This window comes from Oncorhynchus gorbuscha, linkage group LG22 (assembly GCF_021184085.1).
Source record: "Oncorhynchus gorbuscha isolate QuinsamMale2020 ecotype Even-year linkage group LG22, OgorEven_v1.0, whole genome shotgun sequence".
In the NCBI taxonomy this organism is placed as follows: Eukaryota; Metazoa; Chordata; class Actinopteri; order Salmoniformes; family Salmonidae; genus Oncorhynchus; species Oncorhynchus gorbuscha.
This window is the reverse complement of record NC_060194.1, coordinates 37,845,121-37,863,877: the sequence shown is the minus strand read 5'-3', so window position 1 is coordinate 37,863,877 and position 18,757 is coordinate 37,845,121. Positions and strand designations below refer to the sequence as shown.

The window sequence follows — 18,757 nt, the reverse complement described above, 5'->3', positions numbered from 1 at the left end:
ACTGATGTCTGACCAATCCTTAATTTTCTCTACCAAGGTTAGCTCAACAGGATCTGGGAGTAACATCCACTATAGAAAAGTATGTCTGTCCTACATATTACATTTCTATGAACACTCTCTAAAGTTAAGCCCTCCTCAGGTGTATGTGATTTTGTGTGCACAAAGGCAACCAATGACAATCAACTTCACATTCTTCAGCACCTGTTTAAATAATCAGGTCTGGACAATAATCAAGCTGATTTCTGAATGGGGTGGGGCCTTTGTCAGACATCGTGGCTATAAAATGGTTTGACAGACTCTGTGGAAGAATTGACAAGAATAACTTATGTCTATTTGGGGTGATGGGGTTCAGTCAAGTGGCTGCAGTGCTGCTGTTGGTCGTGGTGTTTGGCTGTGTTAGTGATGCTTGGATGTCCAGATGGTTTTATCCAAGATCGGGGTTTCTGCATGACGATGAAGTTTCAGCACAGTTTGACACTCAGAAGCGAGTGCAAGAAGACCCTGTGGGAGAGGACCCTGTGGGACAAGAACCTAGCGAGCCCGTTGTCGTTCCTGTGGGGCAGGAACCCGGCATCGAAACTAGCCAGGCTGAAGACCCTGAGAGCTTCCAGTCCAAGCAGACATTTGAGAACCCTCTGACTTGGCTCTATCCTACGATTGAGAAGCATGTGCGCAATTCTACAGCGTTTCAGCGGCTAAAGCAGGTGGCAGCCTACGGTGTGGTGGCCTGGTGTGGGAAAAGTCTGGTCCGTGTGGAGGTGAAACAGGAACTTCTGGGGATTGGCCGGCTCGTCCAGCCAGAGCGTATCACTCTAGGAGGCTGTGCTGCCATTGAGGAGGATGCTGAAGCTCTTGTGCTCACATTTGAATCAGAGCTGCATGGCTGTGGCAGTGAGCTGACGGTATGTCACATTTGTTGTTTAACTTCCTGAAGATGTCATCATTATTTGATGCATGATTTGTGATCTGTTCCTAGATGACTGAGGATGTGCTGATCTACACCTTCAGTCTTGTCTATGAGCCAAAACCTCTTGCTAACATTTCTATATTGAACACCAGTAAAGCTATGGTTGATATTGAGTGCCACTACTTGAGGTAACTATTGTTGCATTCTTCACTTTGACAACATCTATAATTCTGAAGTTTAAGTAATGGTATTTTCCGTGTTTCTAGGAATCATGAAGTAAGCAGCAATTCCCTGAAGTATGCTGTAGAACCTAGCAATCCTGCGGGCCGAGAACCTAGCCAGGTTGTTATAAAGCCTGTGGTAGAGCCTGTGGGCCGGGAACCTAGCATAGAGCCTGTGGGCCAGGAACCTAGTGAGCAGCCTGTGGGCCATGATCCGGTTGGAAAGCCTGGACAGGAACATAGCAAGCTTTTGGGTCTAGAAACTAGCAAGCCTGTGGGCCAGGCAGCTGGAGGGCAGCCTGTGGGCCAGGCAGCTGGAGGGCAGCCTGTGGGCCAGGCAGCTGGAGGGCAGCCTGTGGGCCAGGCAGCTGGAGGGCAGCCTGTGGGCCAGGCAGCTGGAGGGCAGCCTGTGGGCCAGGCAGCTGGAGGGCAGCCTGTGGGCCAGGCAGCTGGAGGGCAGCCTGTGGGCCAGGCAGCTGGAGGGCAGCCTGCTGGCGAGCCATTGGGTAAGGAACCAAGTGAGATTTTGGGTAATGAACCGAGTGAGCAACCTGTGGGCCAGGAACCTAGTGAGCAGCCTGTGGGTCAGGAACCTAGCCAGCCTGTGGCCCAAGAGCCTGTGAGCCAGGAACCTGTTGGAGAGCATCCTGTTGGCGAGCTTGTGGGCCAAGAACCAAGCCAGCAGCCTGTGGGCCAGGAAACAAGCGAGCCTGTGGGCCAGGAACCTGGAGAGCAGCCTGTGGGCCAGGAACCTGTTGGCGAGCATCCTGTTGGCCAGCCTTTGGGCAAGGAACCTAGCGATCCTTTAGGCCAAGAGTCTAGTGAGCATGTTGGAGAGCCTGTTGGCCAAGATTCTAGCGAGCCTGTGGGCCAGGGACCTAGTGAGCCTGTGGGCCAGGGGCCTAGTGCGCAGCCTGTTGGCGAGCCATTGGGTAAGGTACCTAGCGAGCAGCCTGTGGGCCAGGAACCTAGCGAGCAGCCTGTGGGTCAGGAACCTAGCCACCCTGTAGGTCAGGAACCTAGCCACCCTGTAGGTCAGGAACCTAGCCACCCTGTGGCCCAAGAGCCTGTGGACCATGAACCTGGAGAGCAGCCTGTGAGCCAGGAACCTGTTGGAGAGCATCCTGTTGGCGAGCCTTTGGGCCAAGAACCTATTGAGCCTGTGGGCCAGTCACCTGTTGGAGAGGAGCCTGTGGGCCATGAGCCTGTGGGCCAAGAACGTAGTGAGCCTGTGGGCCATGAACCTAGCGAGCCTGTGGGCTATGAACTTGGAGAGAAACCTGTGGACCAAGAACCTAGTGAGCCTGTGGGCCAGCAACCTGTTGGAGAGGAGCCTGTGGGCCATGAGCCTGTGGGCCAAGAACGTAGTGAGCCTGTGGGCCATGAACCTAGTGAGCCTGTGGGAGAGCAGCCTGTGGGCCAGGAACCAAGTGAGATTTTAGGTAATGAACCTAGCGAGCAGCCTGTGGACCAGGAACCTAGCCAGCCTGTGGCCCAAGAGCCTGTGGGCCATGAACCTGGAGAGAAGCCTGTGAGCCAGGAACTTGTTGGAGAGCATCATGTTGGCCAGCCTTTGGGCCAGGAAGCTAGCGATCCTTTAGGCCAAGAGTCTAGTGACCATGTTGGAGAGCCTGTTGGCCAAGTTTCTAGTGAGCCTTTGGACCAAGAACCTAGTGAGCATGTAGGAGAGCCTGTGGGCCAGTCACCTGGTGAGCAGCCTGTTGGCTATGAACCTGGAGAGCAACCTGTGGGCCAGGAACAAAGCCAGCAGCCTGTTGGCGAGCCTTTTGGCCAAGAACCTAGTGAGCATGTTGGAGAGCTTGTGGGCCATGAACCTGGAGAGCAGCATGTGGGCCAGGAACCAAGCGAGCAGCCTGTGGCCCAAGAGCCTGTGGGCCATGAACCTGTAGAGCAGCCTGTGAGCCAGCAGCCTGTTGGTGAGCCTTTGGGCCAAGAACCTAGTGAGCATTTTGGAGAGCCTGTGGGCCAGCAACCTGTTGGGGAGCAGCCTGTGGGCCAGGAACCTAGCGAGCAGCCTGTGGGCCAGGAACCTAGCCACCCTGTGGCCCAAGAGCTTGTGGACCATGAACCTGGAGAGCAGCCTGTGAGCCAGGAACCTGTTGGAGAGCATCCTGTTGGCGAGCCTTTGGGCCAAGAACTTAGTGAGCATGTGAGCCTGTGGGCCAGTCACCTGTTGGAGCAGGAGCCTATGAACCTGGATGAGCCTGTGGGCCATGAACCTAGTGAGCCTGTGGGGCAACCTGTTGAACTTGGAGAGCAACCTGTGGACCAAGAACCTAGTGAGCCTGTGGGCCAGCAACCTGTTGGAGAGGAGCCTGTGAGCCATGAGCCTGTGGGCCAAGAACCGTTGGAGAGCAGTGAGCCTGTGGGCCATGAACCTAGTGAGCCTGTGGGAGAGCAGCCTGTGGGCCAGGAACCAAGTGAGATTTTAGGTAATGAACCTAGCGAGCAGCCTGTGGACCAGGAACCTAGCCAGCCTGTGGCCCAAGAGCCTGTGGGCCATGAACCTGGAGAGAAGCCTGTGAGCCAGGAACTTGTTGGAGAGCATCCTGTTGGCCAGCCTTTGGGCCAGGAAGCTAGCGATCCTTTAGGCCAAGAGTCTAGTGACCATGTTGGAGAGCCTGTTGGCCAAGTTTCTAGTGAGCCTGTGGGCCAGGAACAAAGCCAGCAGCCTGTTGGCGAGCCTTTGGACCAAGAACCTAGTGAGCATGTAGGAGAGCCTGTGGGCCAGTCACCTGGTGAGCAGCCTGTTGGCTATGAACCTGGAGAGCAACCTGTGGGCCAGGAACAAAGCCAGCAGCCTGTTGGCGAGCCTTTTGGCCAAGAACCTAGTGAGCATGTTGGAGAGCTTGTGGGCCATGAACCTGGAGAGCAGCATGTGGGCCAGGAACCAAGCGAGCAGCCTGTGGCCCAAGAGCCTGTGGGCCATGAACCTGTAGAGCAGCCTGTGAGCCAGCAGCCTGTTGGTGAGCCTTTGGGCCAAGAACCTAGTGAGCATTTTGGAGAGCCTGTGGGCCAGCAACCTGTTGGGGAGCAGCCTGTGGGCCAGGAACCTAGCGAGCAGCCTGTGGGCCAGGAACCTAGCCACCCTGTGGCCCAAGAGCCTGTGGACCATGAACCTGGAGAGCAGCCTGTGAGCCAGGAACCTGTTGGAGAGCAGCCTGTTGGCGAGCTTTTGGGCTATGAACCTAGTGAGCATGTAGGAGAGCCTGTGGGCCAGTCACCTGGTGAGCAGCCTGTTGGCTATGAACCTGGAGAGCAACCTGTGGACCAAAAACCTAGTGAGCCTGTGGGCCAGCAACCTGTTGGAGAGGAGCCTGTGGGCCAGGAACAAAGCCAGCAGCCTGTTGGCGAGCCTTTTGGCCAAGAACCTAGTGAGGATGTTGGAGAGCTTGTGGGCCATGAACCTGGAGAGCAGCATGTGGGCCAAGAACCAAGCCAGCAGCCTGTGGGCCAGGAACCAAGCGAGCAGCCTGTGGCCCAAGAGCCTGTGGGCCATGAACCTGTAGAGCAGCCTGTGAGCCAGGAACCTGTTGGAGAGCAGCCTGTGGGTGAGCCTTTGGGCCAAGTGCCTAGTGAGCATGTTGGGGAGCCTGTGGGCCAGCATCCTGTTGGAGAGCAGCTTTTGGGCCAGGAACTTAGCCAGCAGTCTGTTGGTGAGCCTTTGGGCCAAGAACCTAGTGAGCATTTTGGAGAGCCTGTGGGCCAGCAACCTGTTGGGGAGCAGCCTGTATTCCAGGAACCTAGCGAGCAGCCTGTGGGCCAGGATCCTGTTGGATTGCCTTTGGGCCAGAAACCTATCCAGGATGAAGACCCTGAGAGCTCCCAGTCCAAGCAGGCGTCTGAGAACCCTTTGACTTGGAGCTATCCTGAAGTTGCAAAGCCTGAGCACAGGCCTACTGTGTCTGAGCGGCTGAAGCAGGTGGCGGCCAACAGTGTGTCGGCTCAGTGTGGGGAGAGTGTGGTCCGGGTGCAGGTGAACCAGGACCTGCTGGGGATTGGCCGGCTCATACAGCCAGAGCGTATCACTCTAGGAGGTTGTGCTGCCACTGAGGAGGACGCTGAAGCTCATGTGATCACCTTTGAATCAGAGCTGCATGGCTGTGGCAGTGAGCTGAAGGTATGTCACATTTGCTGGTTAACTTCCTGACTGTGAATCATTATCTTTGTGCTACATCTCTTGTGATCCTGTTCCTAGATGACTGAGGATGTGCTGATCTACACCTTCACGCTGGTCTATGAGCCAAAACCTCTTGCTAACACTTCTATAGTGAAAACCAGTGCAGCTATGGTTGATATTGAGTGCCACTACTTGAGGTAACTATTGTTGCGTTCTTCACTTTGACAACCCATATCATTCTGAGGTTTGAGTAATGCCATAGTCCACGTTTGTTTCTAGGAATCACGATGTGAGCAGCAATGCCCTGAAGCCAACCTGGATCCCCAACATTTCCAACATGGTGAAAGAGGAACTCCTCTACTTCTCCCTGAGGTTAATGACTGGTAGGTAAACCTGACTGGAAGCCTCTTCCTTTGTGTAAACCCCCACTGACATGCCACTCCTCTTTCCAGCTGACTGGCAGTTTGAGAGGCCCTCCAACCATTACTATCTTGGTGACATGATCAACATGGAAGCCTCGGTCATGCCGTACCACCACGTTCCCCTCCGTGTCTTTGTGGACCGCTGTGTCGCCACCTTGGCGCCTAATGTCCACACTGTCCCTAGATATTCTTTCATTGAGGACCATGGGTGAGTTTAGTTGTCAGTTTGACTCCTCTTATATTACCTTAAATGTAACCCCTGAAGCCTAACGTTGACCCTTCGTCTCCTCAGGTGTCTGGTTGATGCCAAGTTGACCGGCTCCAGCTCCCAGTTCCTGTCCAGATCCCAGGATGACAAGATCCAGTTTCAGCTGGAGTCCTTCAGGTTCCAACCACAGATTGATTCCCAACAGCTCTACATAACATGTCATCTGAAAGCATCTGCAGCCTCTTCCCCCATTGATGCTGAGAACAAGGCCTGCTCTTTCACAGATGGGTATGTATAAGCTGGGTTGTGGGTATAGTACCTTTGACATGCTGCTATATAAACTAACCTTCATATTTATCTGTAGCTGGAAGGCTGCTGGTGGGGATGACCTGGTTTGTGGCTGCTGTGACTCCAGCTGTGCTGTGAGCAAAGCTAGAGATCTGGACAGTGATTTAGGTAAGTGTCAATCAAAGCCAGAGCTTTATTACCAGTTTAAAATGTAATGTATTCCATCACTGTTCTCTACTCTCCTCAGATATGCAGAAGGAAGGTGAAGCTACCTTGGGCCCTATCATGGTCCATGAGTAATATTACAAGAATCTTTCCTATTTTTAACTTTTTGAGGAGAATAAATCTGTTACAATATTCACATCTGACTGGATTTATTTGGGATGTAAAATTCAGGAATTTTATGATATCAAATAGGAAAATGTGTGTAGCTGATCACTCTTTATTCACAGAACTTTGTCATGAGCTACATTTCTCAGGTTCGTAACGTTGCTACTGTACTGAACTGTTCCTCTAGGCCCTATCAATTTCCAGGAGTTATTTGTCAATTGACTAGATTTATTTTCAAAATAAACATTTTAAAGTGTTTGGATTCATGTGCGATCGACTTGGATAACATTTATGTGAGGGCAAGGCCAGTAAGTCATTTTAGGCAGGAGGCATTAATGTCTAAACTGACCTCTGAACCATTGCAGCTGCAACAGAAGATTATGGCGTGGACAAGAGGCATGATCTGTAGTGCTGAGAAACTGCCTGTGTTGAACTTTCTGAGCTAAGGTTGTTACTGGTAGGCAGCTAAAAAATGTGGCATACCTCTACGGACCTGAATTTTAAAGTGCAGTGAAGCTACTCAACGTTTACATGAATTTCTAGTCATTTAACAGACGCTCCCATCCAGAGCGACCCACAGGAGCAATCAAGATCAAGGGCACATCGACAGATTTCCTCTCCCAGCTGACTTGGGGAACCATGACATTTCGGCCAGGCCACCCCTAACCATCCACGACCCCATATTGTTAGTAAACTTGTGCATTGGGGAAAATAAGCTAGTTAACGGAGTCAGTTATAAATGACCAAACAGCAACTTCATCTGAAGAAAAATGTGTAATTTACACACCTGACTTATAGGTGAATGACCGACATACTTGTAAGAAGTTGGTGTTGCTTTTCACTTTTCAATTTGAATTACCTTCTTCCTAGAATTCAGGAGGGTGACAACACCCCTCTTTGAATATTCAAAGCATTTTCAAATAAGGTTGTATCCAAAAAGCGCAATAGGTGAAGCTTGACCGCTCCCAGTTCTGAATTTGTTAGCAAAGATCCCCATTTTTAGGGCAGAGATGAGACCATCTCATTACATATCTCTGGCAGTGGTGTGAAGTACTTAAGTAGTTTTGGAGTAGCTGTACTTTGTTTTTACTATTATATTGTTGACTACTTTCACTTCACTACATTCCTAAAGAAAATGGATCTACCTTTTTACTCCATACATTTTCCCTGACACCCAGAAGTTCTAGTTAGAATTTGAATGGTTAGCAGTAATGGAAAAAGGTCCACTTCACACTTATCAGGAGAAGGTCCCTTATCTTCCCTACTACCTCTGATCTGGTGGACCCATTCAACAAATGCTTCCTTTAAATAAATTGTGTTGGAGTGGCTGTCTAAAGGAATATATTTTTATTTAACCAGGTAGGCTAGTTGAGAAAAAGTTCTCATTTGCAACTGCGACCTGGCCAAGATGAAGCATAGCAGTGTGAACAGACAACACAGTTACACATGGAGTAAACAATTAACAAGTCAATACAGTAGAAAAAAAGGGAGTCTATATACATTGTGTGCAAAAGGCATGAGGTAGGCGAATATTTACAATTTTGCAGATTAACACGAGTGATAAATGCTCAGATGGTCATGTACAGGTAAAGATATTGGTGTGCAGAAAAGTAAATAAATAAAAACAGTGTGGGGATGAGGTAGGTGAAAATGGGTGGGCTATTTACCAATAGACTATGTACAGCTGCAGCGATCAGTTAGCTGCTCAGATAGCTGATGTTTGAAGTTGGTGAGGGAGATAAGTCTCCAACTTCAGCGATTTTTGCAATTCGTTCCAGTCACAGGCAGCAGAGTACTGGAACGAAAGGCTGCCAAATGAGGTGTTGGCTTTAGGGATGATCAGTGAGATACACCTGCTGGAGCGCGTGCTACGGATGGGTGTTGCCATCGTGACCAGTGAACTGAGATAAGGCGGAGCTTTACCTAGCATGGACTTGTAGATGACCTGGAGCCAGTGGGTCTGGCGACGAATATGTAGCGAGGGCCAGCCGACTAGAGCATACAAGTCGCAGTGGTGGGTGGTATAAGGTGCTTTAGTGACAAAACTGATGGCACTGTGATAAACTGCATCCAGTTTGCTGAGTAGAGTGTTGGAAGCAATTTTGTAGATGACATCGCCGAAGTCGAGGATCGGTAGGATAGTCAGTTTTACTAGGGTAAGCTTGGCGGCGTGAGTGAAGGAGGCTTTGTTGCGGAATAGAAAGCCGACTCTTGATTTGATTTTCGATTGGAGATGTTTGATATGAGTCTGGTAGGAGAGTTTGCAGTCTAGCCAGACACCTAGGTACTTATAGATGTCCACATATTCAAGGTCGGAACCATCCAGGGTGGTGATGCTAGTCGGGCATGCGGGTACAGGCAGCGATCGGTTGAAAAGCATGCATTTGGTTTTACTAGCTTTTAAGAGCAGTTGGAGGCCACGGAAGGAGTGTTGTATGGCATTGAAGCTCGTTTGGAGGTTAGATAGCACAGTGTCCAATGACGGGCCGAAAGTATATAGAATGGTGTCGTCTGCGTAGAGGTGGATCAGGGAATCGCCCGCAGCAAGAGCAACATCATTGATATATACAGAGAAAAGAGTCGGCCCGAGAATTGAACCCTGTGGCACCCCCATAGAAACTGCCAGAGGACCGGACAGCATGCCCTCCGATTTGACACACTGAACTCTGTCTGCAAAGTAATTGGTGAACCAGGCAAGGCAGTCATCCGAAAAACCGAGGCTACTGAGTCTGCCGATAAGAATATGGTGATTGACAGAGTCAAGCCTTGGCAAGGTCGATGAAGACGGATGCACAGTACTGTCTTTTATCGATGGCGGTTATGATATCGTTTAGTAGAAATATGAAATTGTGCCATCTGTTTTTGCTGAAGATGAATAGGATGTGTAGCTTTTACTTTGTACTTTTACTCAAGTCTCACAATGTAGTACTTTTTCCACCACTGTACTTAAGTACATTTAAATCTGAATTTTACTCCAGTGTTTAACTAGGTAGGTTACTTTAACTTGAGTCATTTTATATGAAGATATCTTGACTTTTAATAAAGTATGACAATGTAGTACTTTTACACCTCTGATCTCCAATCAAAAGTTGCAAGCACAAAATGGCACTGGAACACTTTGCCACTAGCCAGTGACTTGATACGTTTATTAAGCTAATGTGGCCTGCCTGCTCTGGGACTGAACATCTCCCCCTGCAACTGGATCCTGGACGTCTTGACAGGTTGTGAGAGTAGGCAACAACACATCCGGCACGCTGACCGTCAAAACACGGGGCGACCTCAAGGGTGCGTGCTTAGTCCCCTCCTGTACGACTCCAACACCATTAAGTTTGCCAACGTTGGTAGGTCTGATCACCAACGATGACACAGCCTAGCAGTGTGGTGCCAGGACAACCTCTCCCTCAACGTCAGTAAAACAATTGATCTGATTGTGGACTACAGGAAATGGAAGGCCGAGATACGCCCCCATTCATATTGACAGGGCTGTAGTGGAGGGGTCCAAACACAACACTGTTGTGAAAAGCGCACGGCAATGCTTCTTACCCAAAGATTTGGCATAGGCCCTCAGATACTCAAGTTCTTCAGCAGCACCATCGAGAGCATCTGGACTGGCTGCATCACCGCTTGGTATGGCAACTGCTTGGCATCGGACCGCAAGGCGCTACGGAGGGTCATGCGTATGGCCTAGTACATCACTCCCTGCCATCCAGGACCTCTATAGTAGGCAGTGTTCGGATGGGTTGTTAATTAAGGCCAAAAAACTGTCAGACTCCAGCCACCCAAGCCACAGACTGCGTTCTCTGTTTCCGCATGACAAGCGGTACCAGTGCACCAAGTCTGAACCAACAGGACCCCGAACAGCTTCTACCTCCAAGCCATAAGACTTCTTAACAAGACTGCTATATAGCTAATCAAATGGCTACACATACTGCTGTACCTGCATTGACCCTTTTTTGTACGAACCCATTTGCACTGACTCCATGCCAGGGATCATCAACGAGATTCAGCTGAGGGCCAATTGTTTTGTTGAGTGCATGGTCGGGGGGGGGCAGAACATAATTAACAAATCATTTGTAGACTGCAAATTGACCTCAAGAAGCCCAAAGAGATATGTTTGACTAAAACATAATAATTTCAAACCTTGCATTTCAAACCTTGCATTTCAAACCGGTCACGTGTCTATTATGTGTGGGAATACCTTGGAACAGAGTTCTTAAATTAAAATCACTTGGAGCTGATATCCTGGTGTTTTTAGTCTTTCATGTTTTGCTCAGAAAACTTGGGAGGGCAGATATGACCATCCGCGGGTCAAATTCTGCCCACGGGCCACCAGTAGGGGAACCCTGCTCTATGCGCACACACTCACACACACTTTCACTAACACCCCAACACACACACACACACACAAACACACACACATAACATGCACACACATGCATACTGACGCCACACACACACACACTGCTGCTACTGTCTATTATTTATACTGTTGCCTAGTTACTTTAGCTCTATGTACAGCACATAGCTACCTCAATTACCTTACATATACTCGGTACTGGTACTCCCTGTAGGTAGCCATGTTATTTTTATTTGTTTTTCACTGTGTATTTATTCCTTGTCACTATTTTTAAATTTTTTATGTTAACTTCAGCTCTGCATTGCTGGAAATGGACCGGTAAGTAAGACATGTGACATACAATTCCATTTTATTTTTTAAATATTTTTTTACATTTGCTCAATGTGCCTGCTGATGTTAGCAAGCTTCATTGACAAACACAGGGATGGAACTTAGCTAGATAGTGATTTTGGGCAGTGGTAAACTGTGTGTAATTTGTTCTTTATTTCTGATAGTTTGACAGCTTGCTGATGAAGTTGGAGACATGTTCTCAGAAATCAGTCCTGCACTGCAGCAGCTGACTAGAATCTGTCTGTAGTGCACTACTGGTTTTCAGGCAACTTTTTGTTCTTGAGAAATACTGCACCAAACACCTTAGCTAGATGTAAAATTGTGTGACTAAGACTTCCTTGGCAAAACCATCCAAATGACAGATTTCTTGATTCATCAGATTAATTCAGACAATTGAATATTGGTCTACCAACCTTTCTTTGGAGAGCATATAAATGCCGGCCCTTGGCATCAGATTCCCATGCCACACATCTATCAAAATGTCTCTGATCTTACGTTGGCTTCATCTCACCCCGTGGAACATGAATTTAAATGTTATCTTGTTTTAAATATCTTCGAGCTAACTGGTCCACAATTTCATTCCCTTCCACAAGCGAATAGGCTGGGATCCAGTAGAACCTCACTACTTGCCCTTTATCTTTTATAAAGCCTGGAATAAAAGAAAAAGACTACCTGCAATTAAAGTGTAAAAAATATTTAGCTTCTGAGCGGTAAATGGCATGTTTCTTATTTTCTCCTATATTTATTTATCTATATATGTAATGTATGTATGCGTATATATACAGTGTGTATGTATGTATTTTATTTTACTGCTCTAGCAATGTAATTATTGTTTGGATAACCTGACTTTTTTTCAATCTTTTTGTGATGCACAATGCAAAGAACACCGGAAGAAGAATGATAATTGAATTACCATAGTGAATTATTGTAACGTTTGTGTCAATATATCCCATAAGCGATGGGGTTGCCAATTGGCGGTTTGACATGAATTACAATTTAATTCATTCATCACTCCCTGTCTCTCAATTCTCCATAAAAACATGAATAGCTCCAATAGTAGGTCACTCCTATTAGATTAGCCATATCTGAGTGTACTATAATTCTGACAGGTTCTATGTCCTCCACCCACTGGAGGGAAACTACTATCGCCAACAGTTCAAATGATTATACTGACAGTTCATCTGTTAGTCTTCTACATATATGCACATCAAGTTCAGGAACGTAAACACCTGCTAGCTGTGCACCCACTTTTTGGGTCCTTGGATTCATCTGTGAAAAGCGGTAAAAATGCATAAAAACTTCCACCATAGTAATTGTGTATCAGTTTCCCAATATCACTGATGTCTGACCAATCCTTAATTTTCTCTACCAAGGTTAGCTCAACAGGATCTGGGAGTAACATCCACTATAGAAAAGTATGTCTGTCCTACATATTACATTTCTATGAACACTCTCTAAAGTTAAGCCCTCCTCAGGTGTATGTGATTTTGTGTGCACAAAGGCAACCAATGACAATCAACTTCACATTCTTCAGCACCTGTTTAAATAATCAGGTCTGGACAATAATCAAGCTGATTTCTGAATGGGGTGGGGCCTTTGTCAGACATCGTGGCTATAAAATGGTTTGACAGACTCTGTGGAAGAATTGACAAGAATAACTTATGTCTATTTGGGGTGATGGGGTTCAGTCAAGTGGCTGCAGTGCTGCTGTTGGTCGTGGTGTTTGGCTGTGTTAGTGATGCTTGGATGTCCAGATGGTTTTATCCAAGATCGGGGTTTCTGCATGACGATGAAGTTTCAGCACAGTTTGACACTCAGAAGCGAGTGCAAGAAGACCCTGTGGGAGAGGACCCTGTGGGACAAGAACCTAGCGAGCCCGTTGTCGTTCCTGTGGGGCAGGAACCCGGCATCGAAACTAGCCAGGCTGAAGACCCTGAGAGCTTCCAGTCCAAGCAGACATTTGAGAACCCTCTGACTTGGCTCTATCCTACGATTGAGAAGCATGTGCGCAATTCTACAGCGTTTCAGCGGCTAAAGCAGGTGGCAGCCTACGGTGTGGTGGCCTGGTGTGGGAAAAGTCTGGTCCGTGTGGAGGTGAAACAGGAACTTCTGGGGATTGGCCGGCTCGTCCAGCCAGAGCGTATCACTCTAGGAGGCTGTGCTGCCATTGAGGAGGATGCTGAAGCTCTTGTGCTCACATTTGAATCAGAGCTGCATGGCTGTGGCAGTGAGCTGACGGTATGTCACATTTGTTGTTTAACTTCCTGAAGATGTCATCATTATTTGATGCATGATTTGTGATCTGTTCCTAGATGACTGAGGATGTGCTGATCTACACCTTCAGTCTTGTCTATGAGCCAAAACCTCTTGCTAACATTTCTATATTGAACACCAGTAAAGCTATGGTTGATATTGAGTGCCACTACTTGAGGTAACTATTGTTGCATTCTTCACTTTGACAACATCTATAATTCTGAAGTTTAAGTAATGGTATTTTCCGTGTTTCTAGGAATCATGAAGTAAGCAGCAATTCCCTGAAGTATGCTGTAGAACCTAGCAATCCTGCGGGCCGAGAACCTAGCCAGGTTGTTATAAAGCCTGTGGTAGAGCCTGTGGGCCGGGAACCTAGCATAGAGCCTGTGGGCCAGGAACCTAGTGAGCAGCCTGTGGGCCATGATCCGGTTGGAAAGCCTGGACAGGAACATAGCAAGCTTTTGGGTCTAGAAACTAGCAAGCCTGTGGGCCAGGCAGCTGGAGGGCAGCCTGTGGGCCAGGCAGCTGGAGGGCAGCCTGTGGGCCAGGCAGCTGGAGGGCAGCCTGTGGGCCAGGCAGCTGGAGGGCAGCCTGTGGGCCAGGCAGCTGGAGGGCAGCCTGTGGGCCAGGCAGCTGGAGGGCAGCCTGTGGGCCAGGCAGCTGGAGGGCAGCCTGTGGGCCAGGCAGCTGGAGGGCAGCCTGTGGGCCAGGCAGCTGGAGGGCAGCCTGTGGGCCAGGCAGCTGGAGGGCAGCCTGCTGGCGAGCCATTGGGTAAGGAACCAAGTGAGATTTTGGGTAATGAACCGAGTGAGCAACCTGTGGGCCAGGAACCTAGTGAGCAGCCTGTGGGTCAGGAACCTAGCCAGCCTGTGGCCCAAGAGCCTGTGAGCCAGGAACCTGTTGGAGAGCATCCTGTTGGCGAGCTTGTGGGCCAAGAACCAAGCCAGCAGCCTGTGGGCCAGGAAACAAGCGAGCCTGTGGGCCAGGAACCTGGAGAGCAGCCTGTGGGCCAGGAACCTGTTGGCGAGCATCCTGTTGGCCAGCCTTTGGGCAAGGAACCTAGCGATCCTTTAGGCCAAGAGTCTAGTGAGCATGTTGGAGAGCCTGTTGGCCAAGATTCTAGCGAGCCTGTGGGCCAGGGACCTAGTGAGCCTGTGGGCCAGGGGCCTAGTGCGCAGCCTGTTGGCGAGCCATTGGGTAAGGTACCTAGCGAGCAGCCTGTGGGCCAGGAACCTAGCGAGCAGCCTGTGGGTCAGGAACCTAGCCACCCTGTAGGTCAGGAACCTAGCCACCCTGTAGGTCAGGAACCTAGCCACCCTGTGGCCCAAGAGCCTGTGGACCATGAACCTGGAGAGCAGCCTGTGAGCCAGGAACCTGTTGGAGAGCATCCTGTTGGCGAGCCTTTGGGCCAAGAACCTATTGAGCCTGTGGGCCAGTCACCTGTTGGAGAGGAGCCTGTGGGCCATGAGCCTGTGGGCCAAGAACGTAGTGAGCCTGTGGGCCAAGAACGTAGTGAGCCTGTGGGCCAAGAACGTAGTGAGCCTGTGGGCCAAGAACGTAGTGAGCCTGTGGGCCAAGAACGTAGTGAGCCTGTGGGCCATGAACCTAGCGAGCCTGTGGGCTATGAACTTGGAGAGAAACCTGTGGACCAAGAACCTAGTGAGCCTGTGGGCCAGCAACCTGTTGGAGAGGAGCCTGTGGGCCATGAGCCTGTGGGCCAAGAACGTAGTGAGCCTGTGGGCCATGAACCTAGTGAGCCTGTGGGAGAGCAGCCTGTGGGCCAGGAACCAAGTGAGATTTTAGGTAATGAACCTAGCGAGCAGCCTGTGGACCAGGAACCTAGCCAGCCTGTGGCCCAAGAGCCTGTGGGCCATGAACCTGGAGAGAAGCCTGTGAGCCAGGAACTTGTTGGAGAGCATCATGTTGGCCAGCCTTTGGGCCAGGAAGCTAGCGATCCTTTAGGCCAAGAGTCTAGTGACCATGTTGGAGAGCCTGTTGGCCAAGTTTCTAGTGAGCCTTTGGACCAAGAACCTAGTGAGCATGTAGGAGAGCCTGTGGGCCAGTCACCTGGTGAGCAGCCTGTTGGCTATGAACCTGGAGAGCAACCTGTGGGCCAGGAACAAAGCCAGCAGCCTGTTGGCGAGCCTTTTGGCCAAGAACCTAGTGAGCATGTTGGAGAGCTTGTGGGCCATGAACCTGGAGAGCAGCATGTGGGCCAGGAACCAAGCGAGCAGCCTGTGGCCCAAGAGCCTGTGGGCCATGAACCTGTAGAGCAGCCTGTGAGCCAGCAGCCTGTTGGTGAGCCTTTGGGCCAAGAACCTAGTGAGCATTTTGGAGAGCCTGTGGGCCAGCAACCTGTTGGGGAGCAGCCTGTGGGCCAGGAACCTAGCGAGCAGCCTGTGGGCCAGGAACCTAGCCACCCTGTGGCCCAAGAGCTTGTGGACCATGAACCTGGAGAGCAGCCTGTGAGCCAGGAACCTGTTGGAGAGCAGCCTGTTGGCGAGCTTTTGGGCTATGAACCTAGTGAGCATGTAGGAGAGCCTGTGGGCCAGTCACCTGGTGAGCAGCCTGTTGGCTATGAACCTGGAGAGCAACCTGTGGACCAAAAACCTAGTGAGCCTGTGGGCCAGCAACCTGTTGGAGAGGAGCCTGTGGGCCAGGAACAAAGCCAGCAGCCTGTTGGCGAGCCTTTGGCCAAGAACCTAGTGAGCATGTTGGAGAGCTTGTGGGCCAGGGACCTAGTGAGCCTGTGGGCCAGGGGCCTAGTGCGCAGCCTGTTGGCGAGCCATTGGGTAAGGTACCTAGCGAGCAGCCTGTGGGCCAGGAAACTAGCGAGCAGCCTGTGGGTCAGGAACCTAGCCACCCTGTAGGTCAGGAACCTAGCCACCCTGTGGCCCAAGAGCCTGTGGACCATGAACCTGGAGAGCAGCCTGTGAGCCAGGAACCTGTTGGAGAGCATCCTGTTGGCGAGCCTTTGGGCCAAGAACCTATTGAGCCTGTGGGCCAGTCACCTGTTGGAGAGGAGCCTGTGGGCCATGAGCCTGTGGGCCATGAACCTAGCGAGCCTGTGGGCTATGAACTTGGAGAGAAACCTGTGGACCAAGAACCTAGTGAGCCTGTGGGCCAGCAACCTGTTGGAGAGGAGCCTGTGGGCCATGAGCCTGTGGGCCAAGAACGTAGTGAGCCTGTGGGCCATGAACCTAGTGAGCCTGTGGGAGAGCAGCCTGTGGGCCAGGAACCAAGTGAGATTTTAGGTAATGAACCTAGCGAGCAGCCTGTGGACCAGGAACCTAGCCAGCCTGTGGCCCAAGAGCCTGTGGGCCATGAACCTGGAGAGAAGCCTGTGAGCCAGGAACTTGTTGGAGAGCATCCTGTTGGCCAGCCTTTGGGCCAGGAAGCTAGCGATCCTTTAGGCCAAGAGTCTAGTGACCATGTTGGAGAGCCTGTTGGCCAAGTTTCTAGTGAGCCTGTGGGCCAGGAACAAAGCCAGCAGTGAGCCTTTGGACCAAGAACCTAGTGAGCATGTAGGAGAGCCTGTGGGCCAGTCACCTGGTGAGCAGCCTGTTGGCTATGAACCTGGAGAGCAACCTGTGGGCCAGGAACAAAGCCAGCAGCCTGTTGGCGAGCCTTTTGGCCAAGAACCTAGTGAGCATGTTGGAGAGCTTGTGGGCCATGAACCTGGAGAGCAGCATGTGGGCCAGGAACCAAGCGAGCAGCCTGTGGCCCAAGAGCCTGTGGGCCATGAACCTGTAGAGCAGCCTGTGAGCCAGCAGCCTGTTGGTGAGCCTTTGGGCCAAGAACCTAGTGAGCATTTTGGAGAGCCTGTGGGCCAGCAACCTGTTGGGGAGCAGCCTGTGGGCCAGGAACCTAGCGAGCAGCCTGTGGGCCAGGAACCTAGCCACCCTGTGGCCCAAGAGCCTGTGGACCATGAACCTGGAGAGCAGCCTGTGAGCCAGGAACCTGTTGGAGAGCAGCCTGTTGGCGAGCTTTTGGGCTATGAACCTAGTGAGCATGTAGGAGAGCCTGTGGGCCAGTCACCTGGTGAGCAGCCTGTTGGCTATGAACCTGGAGAGCAACCTGTGGACCAAAAACCTAGTGAGCCTGTGGGCCAGCAACCTGTTGGAGAGGAGCCTGTGGGCCAGGAACAAAGCCAGCAGCCTGTTGGCGAGCCTTTTGGCCAAGAACCTAGTGAGCATGTTGGAGAGCTTGTGGGCCATGAACCTGGAGAGCAGCATGTGGGCCAAGAACCAAGCCAGCAGCCTGTGGGCCAGGAACCAAGCGAGCAGCCTGTGGCCCAAGAGCCTGTGGGCCATGAACCTGTAGAGCAGCCTGTGAGCCAGGAACCTGTTGGAGAGCAGCCTGTGGGTGAGCCTTTGGGCCAAGTGCCTAGTGAGCATGTTGGGGAGCCTGTGGGCCAGCATCCTGTTGGAGAGCAGCTTTTGGGCCAGGAACTTAGCCAGCAGTCTGTTGGTGAGCCTTTGGGCCAAGAACCTAGTGAGCATTTTGGAGAGCCTGTGGGCCAGCAACCTGTTGGAGAGCAGCCTGTATTCCAGGAACCTAGCGAGCAGCCTGTGGGCCAGGATCCTGTTGGATTGCCTTTGGGCCAGAAACCTATCCAGGATATGAAGACCCTGAGAGCTCCCAGTCCAAGCAGGCGTCTGAGAACCCTTTGACTTGGAGCTATCCTGAAGTTGCAAAGCCTGAGCACAGGCCTACTGTGTCTGAGCGGCTGAAGCAGGTGGCGGCCAACAGTGTGTCGGCTCAGTGTGGGGAGAGTGTGGTCCGGGTGCAGGTGAACCAGGACCTGCTGGGGATTGGCCGGCTCATACAGCCAGAGCGTATCACTCTAGGAGGTTGTGCTGCCACTGAGGAGGACGCTGAAGCTCATGTGATCACCTTTGAATCAGAGCTGCATGGCTGTGGCAGTGAGCTGAAGGTATGTCACATTTGCTGTTTAACTTCCTGACTGTGAATCATTATCTTTGTGCTACATCACTTGTGATCCTGTTCCTAGATGACTGAGGATGTGCTGATCTACACCTTCACGCTGGTCTATGAGCCAAAACCTCTTGCTAACACTTCTATAGTGAAAACCAGTGCAGCTATGGTTGATATTGAGTGCCACTACTTGAGGTAACTATTGTTGCGTTCTTCACTTTGACAACCCATATCATTCTGAGGTTTGAGTAATGCCATAGTCCACGTTTGTTTCTAGGAATCACGATGTGAGCAGCAATGCCCTGAAGCCAACCTGGATCCCCAACATTTCCAACATGGTGAAAGAGGAACTCCTCTACTTC

General features: G+C 50.8%; 1 protein-coding gene across 1 annotated transcript in view; it reads left to right on the top strand.

The window, feature by feature from the left end:
- The first annotated feature begins 262 nt into the window (after nt 1-262).
- LOC124009847 (trithorax group protein osa-like) overlaps nt 263-18,757 on the top strand; it is a 29,878-nt gene continuing 11,383 nt past the window's right edge. Inside the window, exons 1-6 of the mRNA XM_046322048.1 lie at nt 263-902; nt 977-1,095; nt 1,174-2,837; nt 3,888-4,476; nt 14,947-16,117; nt 17,057-17,598. Coding sequence (XP_046178004.1) covers nt 342-902; nt 977-1,095; nt 1,174-2,837; nt 3,888-4,476; nt 14,947-16,117; nt 17,057-17,598 — 4,646 coding nt within the window. The 5' untranslated portion in view covers nt 263-341. The remainder of the gene's footprint in view (nt 903-976; nt 1,096-1,173; nt 2,838-3,887; nt 4,477-14,946; nt 16,118-17,056; nt 17,599-18,757) is intronic.